Raw genomic sequence first — 20,644 nt, 5'->3', positions numbered from 1 at the left:
GACACTTGCTGTCCACTCCTCTGTCCCTCGACAGATGGCAGTCCCATGTGGGACATGGTGATTCTAAGAACTGCAAAGTAAGTGACCACTGACAGGGCCCTTCCCCTCCCTGGGTCTTAGATTCCCCATCGGCGAGGGGTCGGATGAGGTCATTTCACGGATGTTCTAGCTTCCATGAGATGCTAAGGAAGAATGGCCTGACCAGTGCTCTCATGCTCTCCACTCAGCCAGGCAGAGGGTGGATGGACGCTGTCCTGGCCTCACGCTCCCAGGGGCACAGCAGCCTCCATCCTGCCCTCTGGGAGAAGGTGTACACTGGCCAGCCTGTTCTGGAACCAGGAGACAGCAGGAGACCCAGGGTTGGGGGTGTGGGGGCAGGAGTCTGGCAACACTATCCTGGGGGCTTTCACAGAGTCACATGGAAAATACCCTTTGAAATCCAAGGGCCAATGTATGAATTCCTGAAAGAGGATTCGTGGCCCTTTACACGCTTCCTACACCAGCCACCAGCAGAGACAGCCAGACAGATGCTGCCCACACGTGGGCCGAGGTGTCTAAGGCAGCTCAGTAGACCTCATTCGGCCATGCCGGGGACAGGGGAGGGAGGGCACAGGTGCTGGAAGCAGAAGACCCCGGTGTCCTCCTCTGTGGGATGGTAACAGCGGCATTAGCCAGCAGGACTGCAGAGCCACTGGGTGTCCAGAAACCCAGCGCTGTGCACGGAGCACAGTCCCATTTCTCTCCTGGGACTCCTTCATCAGTGGCCTCAGGTCCACCTCATCACTCTGCTCTACTTCATCCTCGGTCTCCCCATCTGTAAACGGGATCCAGCTCAGACATCAGCAGGGCTAGGAAGAGGTCTGTTTGAGCGTGGAGTGCCCAGCACAAACCTCCCCTGGAGGGGTGCCTGCCGAGCACCAGCTGCCAGAGGAGCTCTGGGTCACCCTCCTGCAGTGAGTGGGGCACAGACCCTCAGGGGAGAACTCACAGCCTCTGTGGATGGCAGTGATGTGAGCCTACGGCATCTTTCCAGCCCAGGCCGAGAGGGTCCAGCCCAAGCCAGGCCTTCAAAGACAGGCAGCTATCTTGGGTTTGCAGCAGTCTCAAGAAGTGTAACCTAGGACAGGCTGCTCCTGGCAACCTCAGCTCAGGTGTGCCCTGGCTCCCCACAAGCAGCAGCTTCTCCCTGAACTCCCTGGGGGCAGGTGCTGGCTCTTCCTCACCCTCCACTGGAACTAGAGCCCAGGAAAAGCTCAGAAGGACCGAATTATCCTCACACGGGACCCTTCGGTAAATAAAGCAGCAGCTAAAAGCTTGTTTCAGAGTCCAGGATTTACACTGCTTGGGAAATCACTGTTTGGAACTCATCAGAAGCTGCTCTGAGGTGGCAGGTGGGGCAGTCACACTCGGGTTGGGGGGGCCTCAGGGGTACCCCTTTCCATGTGCTCCCAGGCTACCTGAGTCATGGCTGGAATTAGGACCCACTAACTCGAGGTCTAACCCTCCCTCTGTTCCAGGCCCTGCCAGTGCAAGGTCAACCACTGAGAGGCTGCGGGGCACTCGGAGGACCCTGGTGCCCCTCCCCTTCCCCAGGTCCCTGCAGAGGACAGGCCACACCTGCAGGCCTTCCAATGGCGTGGCTGCACAGCAAGAGGAGACTGAGGCATATCGGACTCCACCACCTGCCGCTTCGGGCTAGCTGATGGCCATGAAGGCATGAATGGTGACAGCATCAGTGAATGAAATGAGTATCAGGAAGTTTTTTTTTTTTTTTTTTTTTTTAATCATAAGGAACCCCGATCACTGCCTGGATAGTCACAGAGCCAGCACAAAGGAGAATAAAACATGGCTCCTGCTCTCAAAATGTGAATTCTTTATCACCAATGTGTGGCAGAGTGAAGACAGGGCTGCAGACACCTGGCCCCTAAGGGAGTGATTCCCAGAGTGCTCTGTGGGATGCCAAGGGGCACGACCAAGGGAAGGGTCCCAGAGACCAACAGGGACGTGGAATGCTACACTCAATTTCCCACTCATGCCCTCAGAGTCCTGCTTAACACTGGCACTGCCCCAGCCACCAGCCACGGAACCCCTTTGAAGGCAGAACTAGAGCTCTGCAGAACGTGGGTTGGGAAGTGCCGGTGTCATGGATTTAGAGTGAATTGTGCCAGGAAAGTCCCAGTAGGATAGCCTCCCTGGAATATTAAAAAAAGAAAACCATATCTGGGGGCATCACAATGCCAGATTTCAGGTTGTACTACAAAGCTGTGGTCATCAAGACAGTGTGGTACCAGCACAAAAACAGACACATAGATCGATGGAACAGAATAGAGAACCCAGAAGTGGACCCTGAACTTTATGGTCAACTAATATTCGATAAAGGAGGAAAGACTATCCACTGGAAGAAAGACAGTCTCTTCAATAAATGGTGCTGGGAAGATTGGACATCCACATGCAGAAGAATGAAACTAGACCACTCTCTTTCACCATACACAAAGATAAACTCAAAATGGATGAAAGATCTAAATGTGAGACAAGATTCCATCAAAATCCTAGAGGAGAACACAGGCAACACCCTTTTTGAACTCGGCCATAGTAACTTCTTGCAAGATACATCCATGAAGGCAAAAGAAAAAAAAAGCAAAAATGAACTATTGGGACTTCATCAAGATAAGAAGCTTCTGCACAGCAAAGGATACAGTCAACAAAACTCAAAGACAACCTACAGAATGGGAGAAGATATTTGCAAATGACGTATCAGATAAAGGGCTAGTTTCCAAGATCTATAAAGAACTTACTCAACAGCAAAGACACAAACAATCCAATCATGAAATGGGCAAAAGACATGAAGAGAAATCTCACAGAGGAAGACATAGACATGGCAACACGCACATGAGAAAATGCTCCGCATCACTTGCCATCAGGGAAATACAAATCAAAACCACAATGAGATCCCACCTCACACCAGTGAGAATAGGGAAAATTAACAAGGCAGGAAACCACAGATGTTGGAGAGGATGTGGAGAAAGGGGAACCCTCCTGCACTGTTGGTGGGAATGTGAACTGGTGCAGCCACTCTGGAACACTGTGTGGAGGTTCCTCAAAGAGTTAAAAATAGACCTGCCCTACGACCCAGCAATTGCACTGTTGGGGATTTACCCCAAAGATATAGATGCAGTGAACCGGCAGGACACCTGCACCCCGATGTTTCTAGCAGCAATGGCCACGATAGCCAAACTGTGGAAGGAGTCTCGGTGTCCATTGAAAGATGGTGGATAAAGAAGATGTGGTCTATGTATACAATGGAATATTCCTCAGCCATTAGAAATGACAAATACCCACCATTTGCTTTGACGTGGATGGAACTGGAGGGTATTATGCTGAGTGAAGTAAGTCAATCGGAGAAGGACAAACATTTTATGGTCTCATTCATTTGGGGAATATAAATAACAGTGAAAGGGAATAAAGGGGAAAGGAGAAAAAATCAGTGGGAAATATCAGAAAGGGAGACAGAACATGAGAGACTCCTAACTCTGGGAAACGAACTAGGGGTGGTGGAAGGGGAGGTGGGCAGGGGGTGGGGGTGACTGGGTGACGGGCACTGAGGGGGGCACTTGATGGGATGAGCACTGGGTTTTATTCTATATGTTGGCAAATTGAACACCAATAAAAAATAAATTTATATATATAAAAAAAAAGGATGGCCTCCCTGGGGCATGCTGGGTCCTGGAGATGGCAGTCTCCCAGGCAGGGTGCACTCAGCACGGCCCTGCCACCCTCCCCAGGGCTGACTCTACTACATCTGCTTCTCTGTGCCTCAGTTTCTCCTCCTAAAGATATAGGAGCTTCTCCCAGCCTGCCAGGGCTGTCAGGGGTGAGGACACAGGATGACAGAGAACAGATGCGAGGGACCACGGGGAGATGTAAAGACAAGACACCTTCGCTGGGACGCAGGCGTGGTGGGCACTCACAGGGCTGCTTAACAGCCCGAGGCCGCTAACGAGGGTGCAGATGGCAGCCTCTCGGGACCACATGCCCCATATAACTGTTCCTGGAAAGAGACTGCTCAGCTTCCTGTAGACCTCTGAGCATAGCCGCGTTCTGGGGGGCGTGCGTGACGCAACGGAGACGTGTGATGGCAAGCACACCGAGAATGCAGCGGCATACGCAGAAGCCCAGGGAGTGTGGCCAGCCCAGGGCCGGAGGCCAATCTTCCAGCATCTCCTCCTCTAAGTGCTCAGAGTCCTGGAAGGAGTGGAGGGGACGGGACACAGGTGGGTAGACTGGGTTCCAATTGTGGCTCTGTCCCTTGGGAGCTGCGGCCTTGGACCATCTACCTTTCCCACACTCTGTTCTCTAAAGCAGAGAAAATCGTGCCTAGGTGGCGGGCTGCTGTGAGGATGGAATCAGGCCACGTGTAGGGTCTAGCACACTGACCACGGCAAGCAGTCTGACGTAGGAGCAAGCACTTGTGCACACGTCGTTGATCCAGACTAGGCCTCGGTCTCCCCCCTAAAACCTGCTGTGGGGACCCTGCAGGGACTGGCCGCTGTCCAGCATATGTGTGTCCTGCTCCCTTTGGGAGGGCTGCCTGCTACCGAGAATCCATTTCACTTATTTCCCAATCCTGTTTATGCCAGTGATCCTTGCGCTTGGAATCACATAATTTAACCATTCTTCACATCAACTACTAAAGTGTATGTGAAAAGGAAAAGACTTATATTCACTAAGTTCTTTCTGGAATTTGCTAAGCTGCCCTGGACCACTGACTACCCCCACCCCTGAATCAATCCCCGCCACTGCCTCCTGGTTGGTGCCCACCCACAGGCTCCTGCCTCTGATGGGCCGAGACTGCCTCCCTTGGAGGCTGAAGCTGATGAGACGCTCCCATGCTGGGACGGGTCCCTGGCTCTGTCCAGGCTAGTCTCGGGGCTTGTGGAGCACCGCGGGGGACAGGTGGTACCTGAACAGCTCCGGGTGGGACATGGGCCCTCCACTCTTGTTGGCGGCAGGCAGTAGTAAGGGGTCACCCAAGGGGACGGCCCCGCCGAGATCAGGATCTTCAAACAACTTCAGGGCTGTGGAGAAGGCAGGAACAGAGTGTTCAGAGGAAGTCCAGGCCTGTTCTCAGCTGCAGGGGGTACATGGCAGAGACAGCCTGGCCCAGCCTCCTGGCCCAGCCAGGAAACAGTGAGCAAGGGACAAGACACAGCACAGAAGAACCAGAAGAACAGAAAGAAGGGAAGGGACAGAAACTCAAAGGCTACCCTGTAATTGTCAGGATGTATCCTCAGAGCCCTGAGGCCAGGACTGTGTCTTTCTCATCAATGAGTTCCCAGGCTCAACACAGAGCCTGGCCCTCAGTGGCTGGTCACCAAGTGCTGGTTGGATCCATGGGTGACATCATTTGTCCATCCTGAAGGAGGAGCCGGGTGGGGTGAGCAAACGTCAGACCTAGGATAAGCATGAAGTCCCAAGGCCGTTTGGTTTTCCCCTTTCCAACTCTGCACAGGACCCTCCAGAGGAGTCTATACAGGTCACACAAAATCCCTCATTACAATCTGAATTGTAGAGTCACAGCACTCCTGGGGTGGTTGCATCCAACTCCCAGGCAGTGCCCACATCTGGCCACTGGAATGAAAAAGATTGGTCCACTCACAGTCCACACTTCTCAAGCGACCAAGGTGCCACCTTCTCTTCCATGGGATGATTAGAATAAACACCCAGCCCTGGAATGTTCCAGGCTATCGGGACACGAAGTGCAAGACTAGATCTCCCCAGAAGAAAAATCTTCATAAGCTGAGTGTGCATCAGGTCAAAATAGGACAAGGGGAAGATTTCCATCATGCTCACGTGTGGCAGGTCCGAAGCCACTTACAGACACTGGCTGGGTCACTGAACGGACACCAAGACTGAAGGGAACACTTGGAGGCTCTACTTACGGTCCTTCAGGGGCACGTCCTCTGCAGGGCGCTGGGTGGAGAGCTTCGTGCTGGGGCCAAAGAGCCCCTCATCAGGGTCCACCTCCTCATCAAAAATGGTGAGTCGGGGTGAGGGCTTGGGCTTCACAGCCACTTCGGGGCGTTTCTTGGGCTTCTTAGAGCTACAGAATCACAGACACAGCTTAAGGTTAGGACTTTTCTCGAAAGCACTGATGGCCAGTGCACATGGCCTGGTCAGAGCCACACAGGCTAGGTGAGCTTTAGCTTGTGTCAAGAAGGAACTTTCTGGCACCCTGACAGTGGAGGTGTGAGGCCCTGCTACTGCAAGTGGCTGAGCCCTGTGCCCCAGGAACCACTGCCGTCAGGATATGAGGGAGGAGCAGGTGAAAGTCTGAATGAACCAAACGACTGTCGCACAGCTCCCAGCCCTGAAGGGCCACCCAGGACTCAGGCCTGCCTGCATGGTCACAGGGCAGGGAAGCTGCTTTCCTTCTGGAGGCTGTGGGGGCCGACGCCTCCTGCTGCTCCCAGAGGCTAGGCTCAGAGTCACTCCATAGCCACTGGAAGGGGGGCTGGACGCAGTCTGAGGCTGCGGACAGGTGGTACCGGGGAACAGCAGAAAGCAGCCTTGGTAAATGCTCCCCTGTGTCTCTGCCCCCTGAGAAGTGGAACCTCTGTCGATCTAGCAAACTCTTCAGTCCCACTGAGCAAACCCCACCTCCTTCAGGACACCCCCTTGGCTACTCGGAGCCCCACTGGCTCTGTCACCCCCACTAAGATCCCTTTATGTCTCATTCACCCACTGGCCAAGGTCCTGCTTTGGACTAGATGCTGCTTCGGGAAACTGGGAGAGAGCACAAGGGAAGCTTCTGGACCACGGGACGGCTTTGTTTCCCGACCCGGGTGGTGGTTAAACAGAGTGCATGTAAGCACTTGTGGAATTGAACCCTGAAGGTCTGCAGCCACATTGCTGATAAATAAACAAACTTGGTTTAACTTTAACACGGTGATCCAATCCCCGCTCTTGATGCCCAACTTAGCCATTATAAGGTTCCCACAAATAGTGAAAATCCGCTTTTTACTGGAAACAAGCCGTCTGCCTGGCAGGCAGCTCCACTGGACAGAGGTCACCGTCTGGGCTCACGTTGGCAACAGTGTGCGGCAAGACTGCACTGAGAAGCCGGCCCTGCCCTCAGCAGTGGTCAGCCCAACCGGCGGCAGATGGACAAAGCAGCAGGGTGGCCCTGGGTGCCAGAGGGCAGGGTGCTCCGAGGAGACTGTTCCCACGGTCTGGGGATAGACTTCCGGTACAATCTCGGGCTCCCGCTGACATGCGAGAAGCTACAGAAGCTGGAAATGCACCTGCTGGAGGGTCACACTTCCAGGATGCAGCACACCTAGGCACTCTGGCAGAGGCCCGCTCACGGTCCTGTGCTCATGGTCCTGTGTCCCAGGAGCAGGAAACACATCCAGGATGCGGGGAGGACAACAGGTTCAGGGATGCACATTTTGAGGATGAAATGGAGAGCGGAGACTCAGTGGCAGGGCGGTGCCAGCAAGCCCCAAATGCCCCCGTTCCTGCTTTCTCTATCCTGGGCACAAGCCAGACAGGCTCATGCCACAGGCCACTAGGGACATGCCTCTGCTTTGGCATCACCCCCCAGGCCCTGCTTGTGGTGCTGGGCAAGGTGGAAGGAGGCTGGCCTGCTCCCTTCTCGCAGCAAGTGCTTTCCAGAAACTTCAGCCATGCCACCTCATACGCCTTGAAGGGCCAGGGTGGCCTGCTCTGACAGGGACACCTGTGTTTTGTTTTACTGGTCAGGCATGTTGGTTTTAACGGCCCCTGGGAAATGGATACCAAAGACAGGCCGGGCCCCTCGAGGCAGGCCAGCCGGAGATGGCTCCAGCCGAGACCTACTGAGTCAGAACCGCAGGGCCAGCCCAGGAAGCTGTGGTGGAGTCTCCGTGGAATCTGATGATCAATGGGCTCTGCCCCACTGCTTCCCTCAATCACCCAATGGCCACCCCTCCCCTGGCCCTTCCCGGCCCCTGCCCAGGGCTGCAGTCCCCAGGGAGGGCTGGGCCGAGGCCTTCCCTCTGCAGCACTGTCCGCAGGTCCACCCTGTTCAGAAACTAGCAGGTCCCTGAACATTTCTTAGGAAAGCAAACTCGAATCCTATATGGAGCACATGGGTCCCCAGGGGCAGGGGGGTGACAGGCTTCCCATGAACCAGAATTCGGAGGAAACACAGAAAGGAGGGAAGCGTCTGAAGAGCAAAGGAAGGGAGAGAAAACAAACACGAGTTATGTCTGGAGCAGCTTTGCAGAGATGTCAGTGATCTCCCTTCTTACACCTACTCTGGTTCTGAGAACGCAAATGAGGCCTGACTTTCCTGCTATGTGACTTCTCCTCTCAGATTGGATGAATGTTCTTGTTTTTCTCCCTGGAGCCATTTCTGATCCTTCCTTGTCTTGAACTGAAATCAGGTGAACCTATGGCACGTGTGAAGACAGGCAGTTGTCAGCACTAGTCTGAGACAGACGGTACGTGGAGGGCTCCGCTCCTCCAAAGCCCGCAGTCCCGTCAGCTGGTCTCCTCACCGGCCCTCGGCCACTCTGTAAGCAGCTCCTGCCTTCCTCCCCAGTGCCCCGTGTGACCCAGCACTTTTGAAGCACCTTCCACGTGCAAGATCCTGGTGAGACCTGCCACGGTCCCCAGAAGCTCACAGCTGAGAGTCAGACACGCAGAGACCCATCATGACCACACAGAGCAATGGTCCCGGGATACGCAGAGCACAGAGGAAGGATCCAACCCAGCCCAAGGGCTCCTGGAGGAGCCAAGGCGATGGAGGCATGGACTCGGCACTGGAAGCGGGCCCTTCGTCTGTGGAGGTCTGCCGAGAGCATGGCTCGAGCATGACCAGGAATCAGGTCCCCACGGCAGCTCGGCTCATGGTCCACGGAGAAACGATCAGGGCCTGGCCTGTGGGAGCACCGCAGTGTGACAGGGAGATGAGGACAGAGAGAATGGGAGAATGTGCTCCTAGAAAGGCGAAAGTGCTCCTAGAAAATCTGGACTGGGAAGTGATCAGTGGGCAGAAGGGGCGTGCCTAGAATGATGCCAGATTTCTGGCCTTGGGGACAGGGTCAGGCATGTCATGTGCGAGGTGAGTCTGCAAGCGCAGTTTCTTTCCTTCATCCACAGACTGCATGAGCGTGGCCTCCAGGCTGCACACACGGGTTATGGCCCTGGAGCGCCTCCCCCATCCCTGCTCTACTCCTGCCCCACCAGCATCCACCTGGCTGTCTGCAGGAAAGATCTAAATGTGAGACAAGATTCCATCAAAATCCTAGAGGAGAACACAGGCAACACCCTTTTTGAACTTGGCCACAGCAACTTCTTGCAAGATACATCCACGAAGGCAAGAGAAACAAAAGCAAAAATGAACTATTGGGACTTCATCAAGATAAGAAGCTTCTGCACAGCAAAGGATACAGTCAACAAAACTCAAAGACAACCTACAGAATGGGAGAAGATAATTGCAAATGACGTATCAGATGAAGGGCTAGTTTCCAAGATCTATAAAGAACTTCTTAAACTCAACACCAAAGAAACAAACAATCCAATCATGAAATGGGCAAAAGACATGAACAGAAATCTCACAGAGGGACATAGACATGGCCAACATGCATATGAGAAAATGCTCCGCATCCCTTGCCATCAGGGAAATACAAATCAAAACCACAATGAGATCCCACCTCACACCAGTGAGAATGGGGAAAATTAACAAGACAGGAAACCACAGATGTTGGAGAGGATGCGGAGAAAGGGGAACCCTCTTGCACTGTTGGTGGGAATGTGAACTGGTGCAGCCACTCTGGAAAACTGTGTGGAGGTTCCTCAAAGAGTTAAAAATAGACCTGCCCTATGACCCAGCAATTGCAGTGCTGGGGATTTACCCCAAAGATGCAGATGCAATGAAACGCCGGGACACCTGCACCCCGATGTTTCTAGCAGCAATGGCCACGATAGCCAAACTGTGGAAGGCACCTCGGTATCCATCGAAAGATGATGGATAAAGAAGATGTGGTCTGTGTATACAATGGAATATTCCTCAGCCATGAGAAACGACAAATACCCACCATTTGCTTCAACGTGGATGGAACTGGAGGGTATTATGCTGAGTGAAGTAAGTCAATCGGAGAAGGACAAACAGTGTATGTTCTCATTCATTTGGGGAATATAAATAACAGTGAAAGGGAATATAAGGGAAGGGAGAATAAAAAGACTCCTAACTCAGGGAAATGAACTAGGGGTGGTGGAAGGGGAGGAGGGCGGGGGGTGGGGGTGACTGTGTGACGGGCACTGAGGGGGGCACTTGACGGGATGAGCACTGGGTGTTATTCTGTATGTTGGTAAATTGAACACCAATAAAAAATTTATTAAAAAAAAAAAAAAGGATGCACTGCCTAGCTCTGCTGTTTCCGTCTGCCAGCCCACCCTCAGCACCAGCGTGATAAAGGATGCCTCTCCTCTCCCTTCACTGATTAGACTCTTGTCACCAGGGCTGGGGTAATGGGGCAGCTGGGCACTGAAGAGAGCTGTGCCATGGACAACAGAACTGCTCCTGCCTTCCTAGTGAGCACGCAGGAGGTCACCTGAACTTGTGCAGGCTCTGACACAGCACAGGTGGCAGGAGATGGGTTGGGGGCTCCCTGGATGGGTGCGGGCGAGTGGAAGCAAGTTCCTGTAGCACGCAGGTGTGTGCATGGACAGACGTCAGCTTTCCTGCTTTGTGTGCCTGATGGCAGACAGATGTCCAGCCCAAGCCGCATTCTGCAGGCGAGTGTGGAGCAAACGTGAGGGAGGCAGCAGATGCCGAGGCTGACAGCTCTGACAGTCAGAGGCAGCCCTGCTCATGTGGCTCAGGCAGTTCTGGTGACAGTGACAGACACATGACAGCAGCCTCCCCTCCAGCCACCCAGGGGGCCTATGTCCGTGTTCCCAGATGCACCTGCCTCCCAACCCCAGCAGACCACCGATGGGCACCAGCTGCCCAGGACCCGCATCACTTGAGTTACAGGAGCATCTCCTGGACCAGACAGAAGGTGGTCGATCCTTCTGAAGCCAAGACTCAGTGACAACATGACTTACCTTTAAAGCCAGAGTGATGCTTCACCAAACACAGAAGTCAACCTCCTTTCCAGTCATACAATTTTCCTGCCTTTACACATTGGTTTTCATTTTTAAATTTTAAATTCAGTTCCTTTTTCATTTAGAGAAAATTCTCAGAGTACCCGTAAATGAACTTTTGTGAAGCTTATTCCGGGACAACGCTATCTGTAGCAGCGCCAGGCCTCGGGGCTTCCACGATGACCCAACAGTGTGGTACAGGTCACTGAGGAGAGGCAGTCACCCGTGAGCCGGGCTAGCCTCCCCCGACAGGAGCTTCGGGGAAGTGCTGGGTGGGGGCTGAGCAGAGTCGGGGAAGTGATGCTCTAAGGCACAGAACGGTCCTATAAAATGCCAAGGTGGGAAGAGCTTGGCTCATGCAGAGTGGCCAAGAACTGGGCAGCAGGCACACGGGGGAGGGAGGAGTCTGAGGGGAAGTCGGGCCCACAGGCCAAAGGGCCTGGGGAAGATTCTGGCCTTTCTGTTCCCGGGGAGGAGCACTGGAGGGGCATCCATGTCTGACCTCAGACCAGTCATTTCACTTCTCTGGGTCTTTCTCCTTAGCTCTTAAATGGGAGCAAGGAATGCTCTGGAAGCTGCGACATGGAGCCCACATGCAGGCTGGCACAGGGCACAGCAGGAGACAGTGATCACACGGCTAGGTTCACATGTTTCAGCCCCAAAGACTTGATTCTGGGCCCTAAAACATAAACGAGGCCTGGCAAACATCCACCATTTGCTGTAGCCCTAGGGTCACACTCAAGGATCTTTCTCAACAGCCGGAGCCTGGCTTCCCAGCCACAGAGCCCCACTTGAGGGCTGACCAGCACCTCATGACCCCCCACCCATCTCAGCTGGGCTGTGTTGACATTTCTTCTTGTCTTGCCGGGGCCAAACCCTGCCCCTGCCGCAGCACGGCTCCTGCATCACCACGGAACCAGGCTGGTCTGGCTGCAAGGGCACGTCCCCCCCACTGCTGCTCACACCCGAAACGGCCCCGAGAGACTGAACATACTAATGGGCAACGGTCCCGATGGTCAGGACTTGACCAATAACTGCCGGCAACCCTCATCTTTACCCCTGTCTCCCGCTTCATAGGACCAGCTAAAGAAAGCCAAATATGCTCCCCCAACCAAGTGCACAGCGTGCAGGACGCCCCACTGCCAGTCAGCAGCCTCCCTTGCCAACCGCCTCTAGTCGGGGCACACCTGAGCCTTCTCGTTCCCATGAGGAATCGTTCCTACTCCCAGCCTGCCTTTGAGTCTCTGCTAAATGCAGGTCTGAGGGCCGACCCCTGCTTTGCCATGGCCAGCTCTGAATCAAGGCCTTTGCCTGTTCTCACCGGGGCAGTCTTGGTTTATTCCCATATCCCTGAGGACACTCCAAATGCTCACATGACCAGTGGGACCTGGAAGTCCCTTGGATTGAGAAAACCCATCAGCTCCATCACCCAGCATGGAGAATGCATGGACGAGGGCTGGGAAGCTGGTACCCTGGCACAGCTCCTGCCAGGAGCTCCATGGTACGTGAGTGTATGATCTCTCGAAGGCTCCTGATTAATAACCAGGAAGACTCTGGATTTTTCCCTCAAGTCCTTCAGTTTAAGGACTATGTCATTCTAATGCTGTTACTTGCGGGTCCCCCGAGGCAGGGGAATGGCAGGCCTGACCTCCCAAGTTTCTATGGAGTCAAGTGACCATTCAATCCCATAGAGGACAGCTAATCAAGCCTGCTGCTCTGAACCATGTTCAGGACCACGTTCTGGACCAAGGCTACCGGGAGGCACCCTTGCCACCTGGAAGCAGCAAGTCTGACAGGCTGTACTGGGTGCTGGTATTTGCATAACAGAACAGGAAATGGGAAGGCTGCCTTTAGTTCAAACAGCCAAGGGCTTCTTCAGAGCGAAGCTAATCCGAAATGGTCGTAACATTACCCAAAGGAAATTTCCTGTACTACATCTCACTTCATCCTTCTACCCCTGGGGCTACTTCATCCTTCTACCCCTGGGGCTAGACTTGGTCTTTCATTTCTAAAAGGACAAACTGAAGTGCTAAAAAGTTCAATGACCCGGACAGTCTCTCTGGCTGGTAAGAGGCAGAACTGGGACGGCCTGCCTACGCCTAATTCGGCTGGGCCGACCACACATTCAGCTTTCCCAGGGACTCTCAGGCCGTGCTCTAGGGGCCTGGACCTCCTCTCAGGGGAGAGGTGAGCTGAGGCCGAGGCGGCAGAGATCCAGGCTCTACTCCTGTCCCAACCAGGCCAATTCTCCCTCATTTGGCTTCATACATACTGGGGCTCTGTAGGGGATTTCTCTTGAGCTGAAATTTCTGCAAATGAATTAAAGAAGTGGAAAGCACTGTCACACCATTCATTCAGGCCAGACGCTGTGCGCTGACACGGACGGGGAAATACGGTCAGCAGAGCACGTAATGCTGCCCTAATGGGGGGTGTGGCTGTGATCAGAGGGGCAGCTCCAGGGTGCGGCCGGCGGTGGCCGTCATGGTGCCCCCTGCATTCCTCATTGATTTTGGTCTCAGGCCACAGCTGAGTGGTATCTGCAGAGATATAGGGCAAGGCCCGCCGGTGCTGGCTCACAGCCCAGCTGTGACCAGGAAGAGCCATGTCCTGGCAGGTGGCAGGTGAGAAAGTAGGGAAGCCTGAGAGCCAGAGGCGGGCCAGGACCGAGGGTAGCAGGAAGAGCCCTGAGCAACCCCCCAGCCCCCCGAAACCCCTGTGGGTAGCAGAGCCGTGGCCAGTGAACCTGCTGCTCCTGCCTCATCCAAGGCTTTCATCAGCTTTGGTTTCTGGGGCTCCTCAAATGCGAATTTCCCTAAATACGTGAATCACCTAAAGAACTCCTTAAAGCCCAAGTCTAAGAGGACTTCTCGCAAGCTCCAGGATGGTGCTGGATTCACAGCAGGGCTGGCTATCCTAGGCGGGGGTCAGAACATTAAAGACATCCCAAGCCAGTGAAGTGGCCACGAAGCAGCTCCTGTGCATCTCACCAGGCGGGGCTGAGGCCACCTGCACGGCCCCTCCACGGCCCACCCTGGGGGACCTCTTGCTCCCAAATCTCAGAAATAATAGTTTTGTGAGGTGATAGAAGTGGCAACTAACCTTACTGTGGTCACTACTTTTCAATATATACACACATTAAATCATCACATTGTATACCTGAAGCTCACACAATGTTATACGCCGATTTGTTCTCCATAAAACCGGGGCAAAGAGAAATAAATCTCCAAGTGGAGCAAATCTGGGGGTAACTGGCAGTGTGCTGAGAGGTTTTCAAAACCACAGAGTCATCCCAGAGCAGTGATTTTATCCAAATATAAGGAGTAAGACGTTTTTATACTACAACACATAGGAAACTTTGCAAAGATAAAGCAAAATATGTATACACAACTGTGACAAAATACAGGATTCACACTCCAAAAAAAAAAGGGTCTAGCCTCCTGACTTGAGGCCATCCCTGTGAGCAGAGAGAGGGAGGCCCAGCCCAGCTGTAAGGGAAGCCACATTCATGGAGGGACCAGCCTGCCCCTCGGGGAGCTGAGGGTCCTCTGGCACCTGGGGCTGGAGAGGGGCTCCCTGGGCACTGGGGGAACAGGTGGGGGGCAGCAACCTTGCCTGGTGGGCAGGGTTTGCAAAAGCAGAGATGCCTTCCCAAAAGAGAGGGGTTAAGTCCCTAAAAGAATCCTTTCCTGGAGTTGCACAACCAAGGTCCCCAGGGAAGAAGCTTCCAGGACCTTGCTCGAGGGCAGTTATCTGGGAGGAAAAGCTCCATACATGATAAAGCTCCTCACTGTCTGTAACAGAAAACACCACGATGCCCCCAGGCAGGCACCTGGCAATACCACTCACAGCACACCCACCGGGCCCAACGGACCAGCACAGTTAAGAACAGAGAAGTCAGTCTATTTACTGATCTAGAAAGACCTAGCATAGAAGCTGAAAATAAGCAAATTTTGGAATGGTGTACTCAACACAATCCCTTTTTTAGTATGAAAAACAGATATCCAGAGATGCCTGGGTGGCTTAGCAGTTGAGCATCCGATTTTGGCTCAGGGCATGATCCCGGGGTCCCAGGATCAAGTCCCACATTGGGCTCCCCATGGGAGCCTGCTTCTCCCTCTGTCCCTCTGTCTCATGAATAAATAAATAAAACATTAAAAAATGTGTATCCAAAACCATATACCTTCACGGCAAAAGGCCTTTTCACTGCGTCGTTAATTTTTCTGTTCCAGTCCTATGTTATTCAAGTTACAATTAAAGATGTTCCTAACAGGGTATTTCCGGCAGAAGGCAGAGCTATTATGGTAGAACTTCGTCTTTCTCAGACGTGTGAAGTCTCTAAAATAGTGAAACACGGGAACTGTGTACAACGCGCAAGGGGACCGTGAGAGGACAGAGAGAAGCGCTGCGCGTGTGGTTACCGGGTGGCCGGGACAGGGACGCTCCTGCAGACAGGAGGGCAGCAGGGCCAGGACGGGCCGCCTGAGAGCTCTCTCCCTCTCGAAGCACTTGGTACTGGTGTAGCAACTCGTCTTTTCCCTAATCAGAACCAGGTTTAGGAGACAAAGAAAAGCCAGGCCAGTCCTCGCACGGGGCTTTGTGCTGGCCACCCCCTCCCCGCCCCCCAGCAGCCCTGCGGTGGAGCAACAGCGCCCCGCCTGGTCCACGGCAGGAAGGACCGGACGCCTATCACCTGGAAAATGTGGCTGCTCCAGAAAGCCAGGCCCAGATGGGTGCTTGGGGGGGGGGTATACATCTGGGAGAGTGGGGTGCTGCATCTGCAGGGGGACTTGAAGGCACCAGAGCGGGACATATACATGCAAGGCCTAAGTCTCCTGCAAGAACCAGAATGCTCCCCACTAACAGGCAGGTGGACAGCCTGCTCAAGAGTCAACAGGTCACAGTGGTGGGGGGCAGCAGGGGGGTCGGTGCGCTGCCACACACACAGGGCTCGGCCAAGTCCCTGCTCAACTGTCCTCAACTTTCCCATCTGTGAAAGGGGGATAATCCTAGGGCCTTGCCCACCTCCCACACTGCAGAGTAACTGGAATCAGGGGACAGTGCCAGGGGACGCCATTGCATCATGACTCTGCCATTGGTGGCTGCATGAATTTGGATGAGATATTTGTCTCCAGACTTCGGCTTCCACACACACGATGAGCCTGATGCCACTGCTGGCTTTCTAGAGCACCATTTCTCACACCAGATCCACACAGGTCCTGGGAGCAATGTGTCATGACCTCTTAAAAAAAAAAAAAGGGCAGAAATAGAAATGTCTATTTACATGAATGGGAATTGGTTCCTGGCATTTAATAAGCTCTCAAAAAGCCTTAGTTGTTTTGTTTTTATCCCTAAGATAATAACATAACTGCCCACTGCCACACCAGTCGTTAAAGGAGAAACTAGAAGGTCTGAAGCCTCTGGGATCCCTCTGAGGTGCTATGCTTTCCCAGGATCCAGGAATGAGGTCCCTGGAGTGCAGAGCTGGTGACGGTGCTGGGGGGCAGGTGGTCCCAGACAGCTGACGCATCCCACGAAAATCTGCTACTAGAAATAAGTAGGAAATTCAAGGCGGCCCTTGCCAACCCCAAAGAGCATTTTCCTACCCAAAAAAGGAGCCGCTTTGCTAAGCGTGACCTTCAGCCAAAGGCTGGCGTAAACCCTTGAAGTCCTTCTCAGTTTGGCTTCCCATGTGGTTACTCAGAACAACAGAGAACATGAGTTCAAACAAAGCCTTATCCTGACCCAAATAAAGCCCAAGAAGGGCCTGCAGGTCGTCCAAGGCTGATAAGAGTGGCTATGACTGGCTTCTCCCCATGTAACCTCGCACCCTCTCCCACTGGGCTGCTGACCCCCGTTCAGGTCAGGGCGGCTGTTGAGGGCCGGGTTGGGGGGCGAGGACACCTGACTCCTGGGTACCAGGGTGCTGCACGATTTCTGGCTCTGGTCCCACATCTCCTGGAGCACCAGATCTTCCCTGAGTGTAAACCCTTGTCCCCTCTAGGCTAGTCACAGGGCGGCCCTGCTGCCACACCTCCTGCGTGTCCCCAGCCTCACATCCCCTCCCCCACCTCCACCCCAGGAGAGAAAGGCTGGTGGATGGCAGGTAGAGCCTTCTAGACTGTGATTCTTATGCCCTTTATGGTGAACTTGCCCCTCCCTGACTTCTGGAACAGGACTTGCGAGACTGCCCTCCCCTCATCTGTTGACTGAACTTCGATCTCTCATCAGGGCAGATGGGATGTCACCCCAGGTCTGCGGTCTGATTCTGCTGAGGTGGTGGGGCAGTAAGCTGCGGCCATGAGAGGAGTGAAGCACTAGCATATCTGTTAACTCAGTGTCCACAGAGCCCTCCAGAGAGGTGCTATCATTCCCCTATTCCTTGCAGAGAACCAAAGACAAGGGGTAAGTTGCCAGGGACACATGGCTGGCAAATGGCAGACCCAAGATGAAGCCCAAGCAGTGAGGCACCAGAGTCCAGGACCCTGACCTAGATCTGAATCCCAGGACCAGTATTTACCGGCTGTCTGACCTTGGGCAGGGCCCTTGGCCTCTGCAAGCTTCGGTCTCTTTCACCTGTAGTGTGAGATAACGGCATCTCCTTGCAGGCAGGGTGTCAGTGAGTGCAAAGTACAAAGCTCCCCCCAGCACAAAACAGTCATGCGGCAGGGGCTCAGGAGCAGCACACTGATGCCGTAAGGCCGCTGGAGGGCCAGGAAAGGAGAAGGCCGCAGGATGTCGAGTCAGGACACCAAGGGGCCACCGAGACCACACCTGCTTACCTCTTCTCCAGCCAGTGTACCTGTGTGCGCACACCTGTGTGCACGTGTGTACAGGTAAAGGCGACACCTCTGACCAGCCAGGGGGCCCCAGGCCTCACTCTATCATCTTCATCACACACAGGTGGCACCTTACAGGTTATCAGTTCCTTCCACCCGTGTGATTTATGGGCCTTACGACTGCCTTGTGGGGAGGCAGGGCCCAGGTAAGCACCCCTGCTTTAAGAACAGTGAAATAGGGCCCACGGAGCTCCGATCGTATGCCATGAGTCCCAGGCTGCCGGTGATGAGCGGAGGTGGGGGGTGGAGGGCCCAGCCCAGGGCTCTGGGGCCGCTGAGCTGTCAGGGGTGGGGGCAGCTCTGCTGGGACTCAGTGCAGAGCTGGGGACCAGGAGCCTGCCTTGTGGCCAGGGAGGAGAAGGCAATACCTGAGCCCAGCCCGAGCACACCAGGCCACATGGAGTGATGACCCAGGAAGACGGGTTTTCTCAGACTTCCAGGATAGAGGGAGAACCTGGAGCAAGCCAGAGGAGGCTCTATCCAGAGACCTACCGCATGATGCCCAGAGGGTCCAGTGCCTCTTCCTCTTCCTCCTCAGATTCTCCTGCATCCTCACCCTTCAGGTCTGGGATGGGCAGATCCTCACCCTCCGCTCGGTCCTGCTGCTCGAAGAAGTCAAAAGCCTCCGCATCATCCTGGGCCTGGTTGTGTGCATCCAGGACGGAGACATCTCTGCTGGAAAGATCCGCAGCCCCTGGAGATCTGGTGCCTGTGGAAGGACATGGAAATGAGCACCTGACAGTCATGGCCAGGGGACAAGGGGGCGACGCACCATACCCCAGCTCCTGTGCCAGGACCTGTGCTAGGGGCTTCCTACCGTGTCCTGGGACAAGTGTGGTGGGTCTGGGTAGACAAGGGGCAGCCAGGGCTCCAAGCCTAGAGCCTGCAGCAAAGCCTCAGTGGAGTGCTTATAGGTGGGAGCCTTGGAACAAGTTGGCACCACCCCAATAACAGAGCCTATGGCCCCAGGCTAAGGGTAGGAAACGCCAGCCAGTGTACATTGTCAGGGAGCTCTGGCAATCACACAGGAAGGCCCACTCCAAGGGTCTGGGCACTTAGACCATGAACCCAATGGATACATAGTGACCCCATGGAAGATTCCAGAACAAGCTGTAATGGCTCCATTACAAACTGGCTTACATCAGCACTTCTCAAAGCATGGCCCACAGACGGATGTTCATGATGCGGTAAGCACAGAAAGGGAGAGCAGGCATCTGGAAACTTCCATAGCAGCTTGGCATTGTCACGACATCCAGGCATGTGATTTTGTATTTGTGAAAGTATCTGTCTGTGACAGATTGGGAATACAAATCTAGTCCTTCCCCACGGATGGATTGAGAAACACGGGTTTGGACTACTTGTTCATCTCTATCCAGATAGTTACCAAGTGTAGATCTTTGAAAACAGTTCCTTAAAAAAGAAAATACCACGCTTAGATAGAGAACCTACCAGATGCCTGGCATAGAGGAAATTAATATGTACACCAAAGTAATACGTGTGACCGCGTTACATAAAACTCAGCAGTAATGATTACGTTGCCTCATATTGCGCTTTGTTATTTTATTAGGACAAATGTGAAAAAACCATTCGAAATCGCATGAAACTTCAAGTTCACATAAGAGGCATCGTGTAAAAATCATCTCAGAGGGGCGGATTCACTGAACCGCCCCTTTGTAAAAATTGTAAAAATTTTTGTGTAAAATTGTAAAAATCCACGTGAGGGATCCTGTCTGCACCTTCACTTTACAGATTAAGAAACGGAGGTGCAGAAAGGCTAGGAGAGTTAGACCATCTTATCCCGCTTCTCTGTAACCCAGGGGCCAGGAGATCTGGAGTTTCTTCCTGTTATGGGTCAGCTGGAGCCCCCACATCACAGGCAACACAGCCCACTGGGAAGCAAGCAGGTCGTGACTGGGACCTCGCCACCAACGACCCGGGGCCGGCAGGCACCTATGAGAGAGAAGAACCTGTCGCCTTACCCAGCCCCAGCCTTCTGTGCATTCACCGCCTTTGCTTTCTTTATCCTTCACCCTTAAACGTTTTTTTGGCTGTTAATTGTCTTCTGAAAGACTCCCCTCTGTCTTGTGGAGCTTAGAGACCACAGTCATCGGGGAGGAAGAGCTAAACAGAACAGTCCAGAGAAGACAGAGTCGGGGGGCAGGGAGAGCCCAGCACCTGCCTCGGGGACCCCTCCCTTGCCCAGAGGCACAGAAGCACCTCATCTGCCTCGGGGCACCTGTGTGAGCCCGGCCAGCGCCAGGGGTGCTGGGTTGGGGGGTAAGTGTTAGCCAGCCTTCTAGAGCACCTCCTGCCCGGCAGGCTCTGTTGTAGGCACTTCACATGTGAGAGCTCCCTGACTTCTCACGCCACCTGGCAGCCAGGCATCCTCCCCTCTGAGAGCTGAAGAAACTGGAAGGGGGACGAGGTGGCTGTGGACACGGCCTGAAAGGGTCTGAGGTCCCCATTACTGGGCCAGCGTGGGGGGAGCCTCTGGCGGCCATACCCACCCACATCGCTGGGCCAGGTCCCCAGGCCGAGCGGGGCGGGTGTGTGTGTGTGTGTGTGTGTGTGTGTGTGGAGGGGTTGGGAGGGCTCTGGGGATGGCCGGGAGGGGCATGGGTGGGGTCAGTCCTCGAGGGCCGGTGCGTCTCCTCCTGCCCCTCGCCCTGGCCCAC

The 20,644-nt window shown here is 54.1% G+C and overlaps 1 protein-coding gene across 1 annotated transcript in view; it reads right to left on the bottom strand.

Moving 5' to 3' along the window:
• The window catches only part of HS1BP3 (HCLS1 binding protein 3), a 33,172-nt gene that overhangs the window by 3,474 nt on the left and 9,054 nt on the right, over nt 1-20,644 (bottom strand). Inside the window, exons 4-6 of the mRNA XM_072770953.1 lie at nt 18,462-18,678; nt 5,940-6,100; nt 4,961-5,075 (exon numbers count right to left, since the gene is read on the bottom strand). Coding sequence (XP_072627054.1) covers nt 4,961-5,075; nt 5,940-6,100; nt 18,462-18,678 — 493 coding nt within the window. The remainder of the gene's footprint in view (nt 1-4,960; nt 5,076-5,939; nt 6,101-18,461; nt 18,679-20,644) is intronic.

Source organism: Canis lupus, chromosome 12 (assembly GCF_048164855.1).
Source record: "Canis lupus baileyi chromosome 12, mCanLup2.hap1, whole genome shotgun sequence".
Lineage (NCBI taxonomy): Eukaryota > Metazoa > Chordata > Mammalia > Carnivora > Canidae > Canis > Canis lupus.
This window is presented reverse-complemented; position numbering and strand designations above follow the sequence as displayed.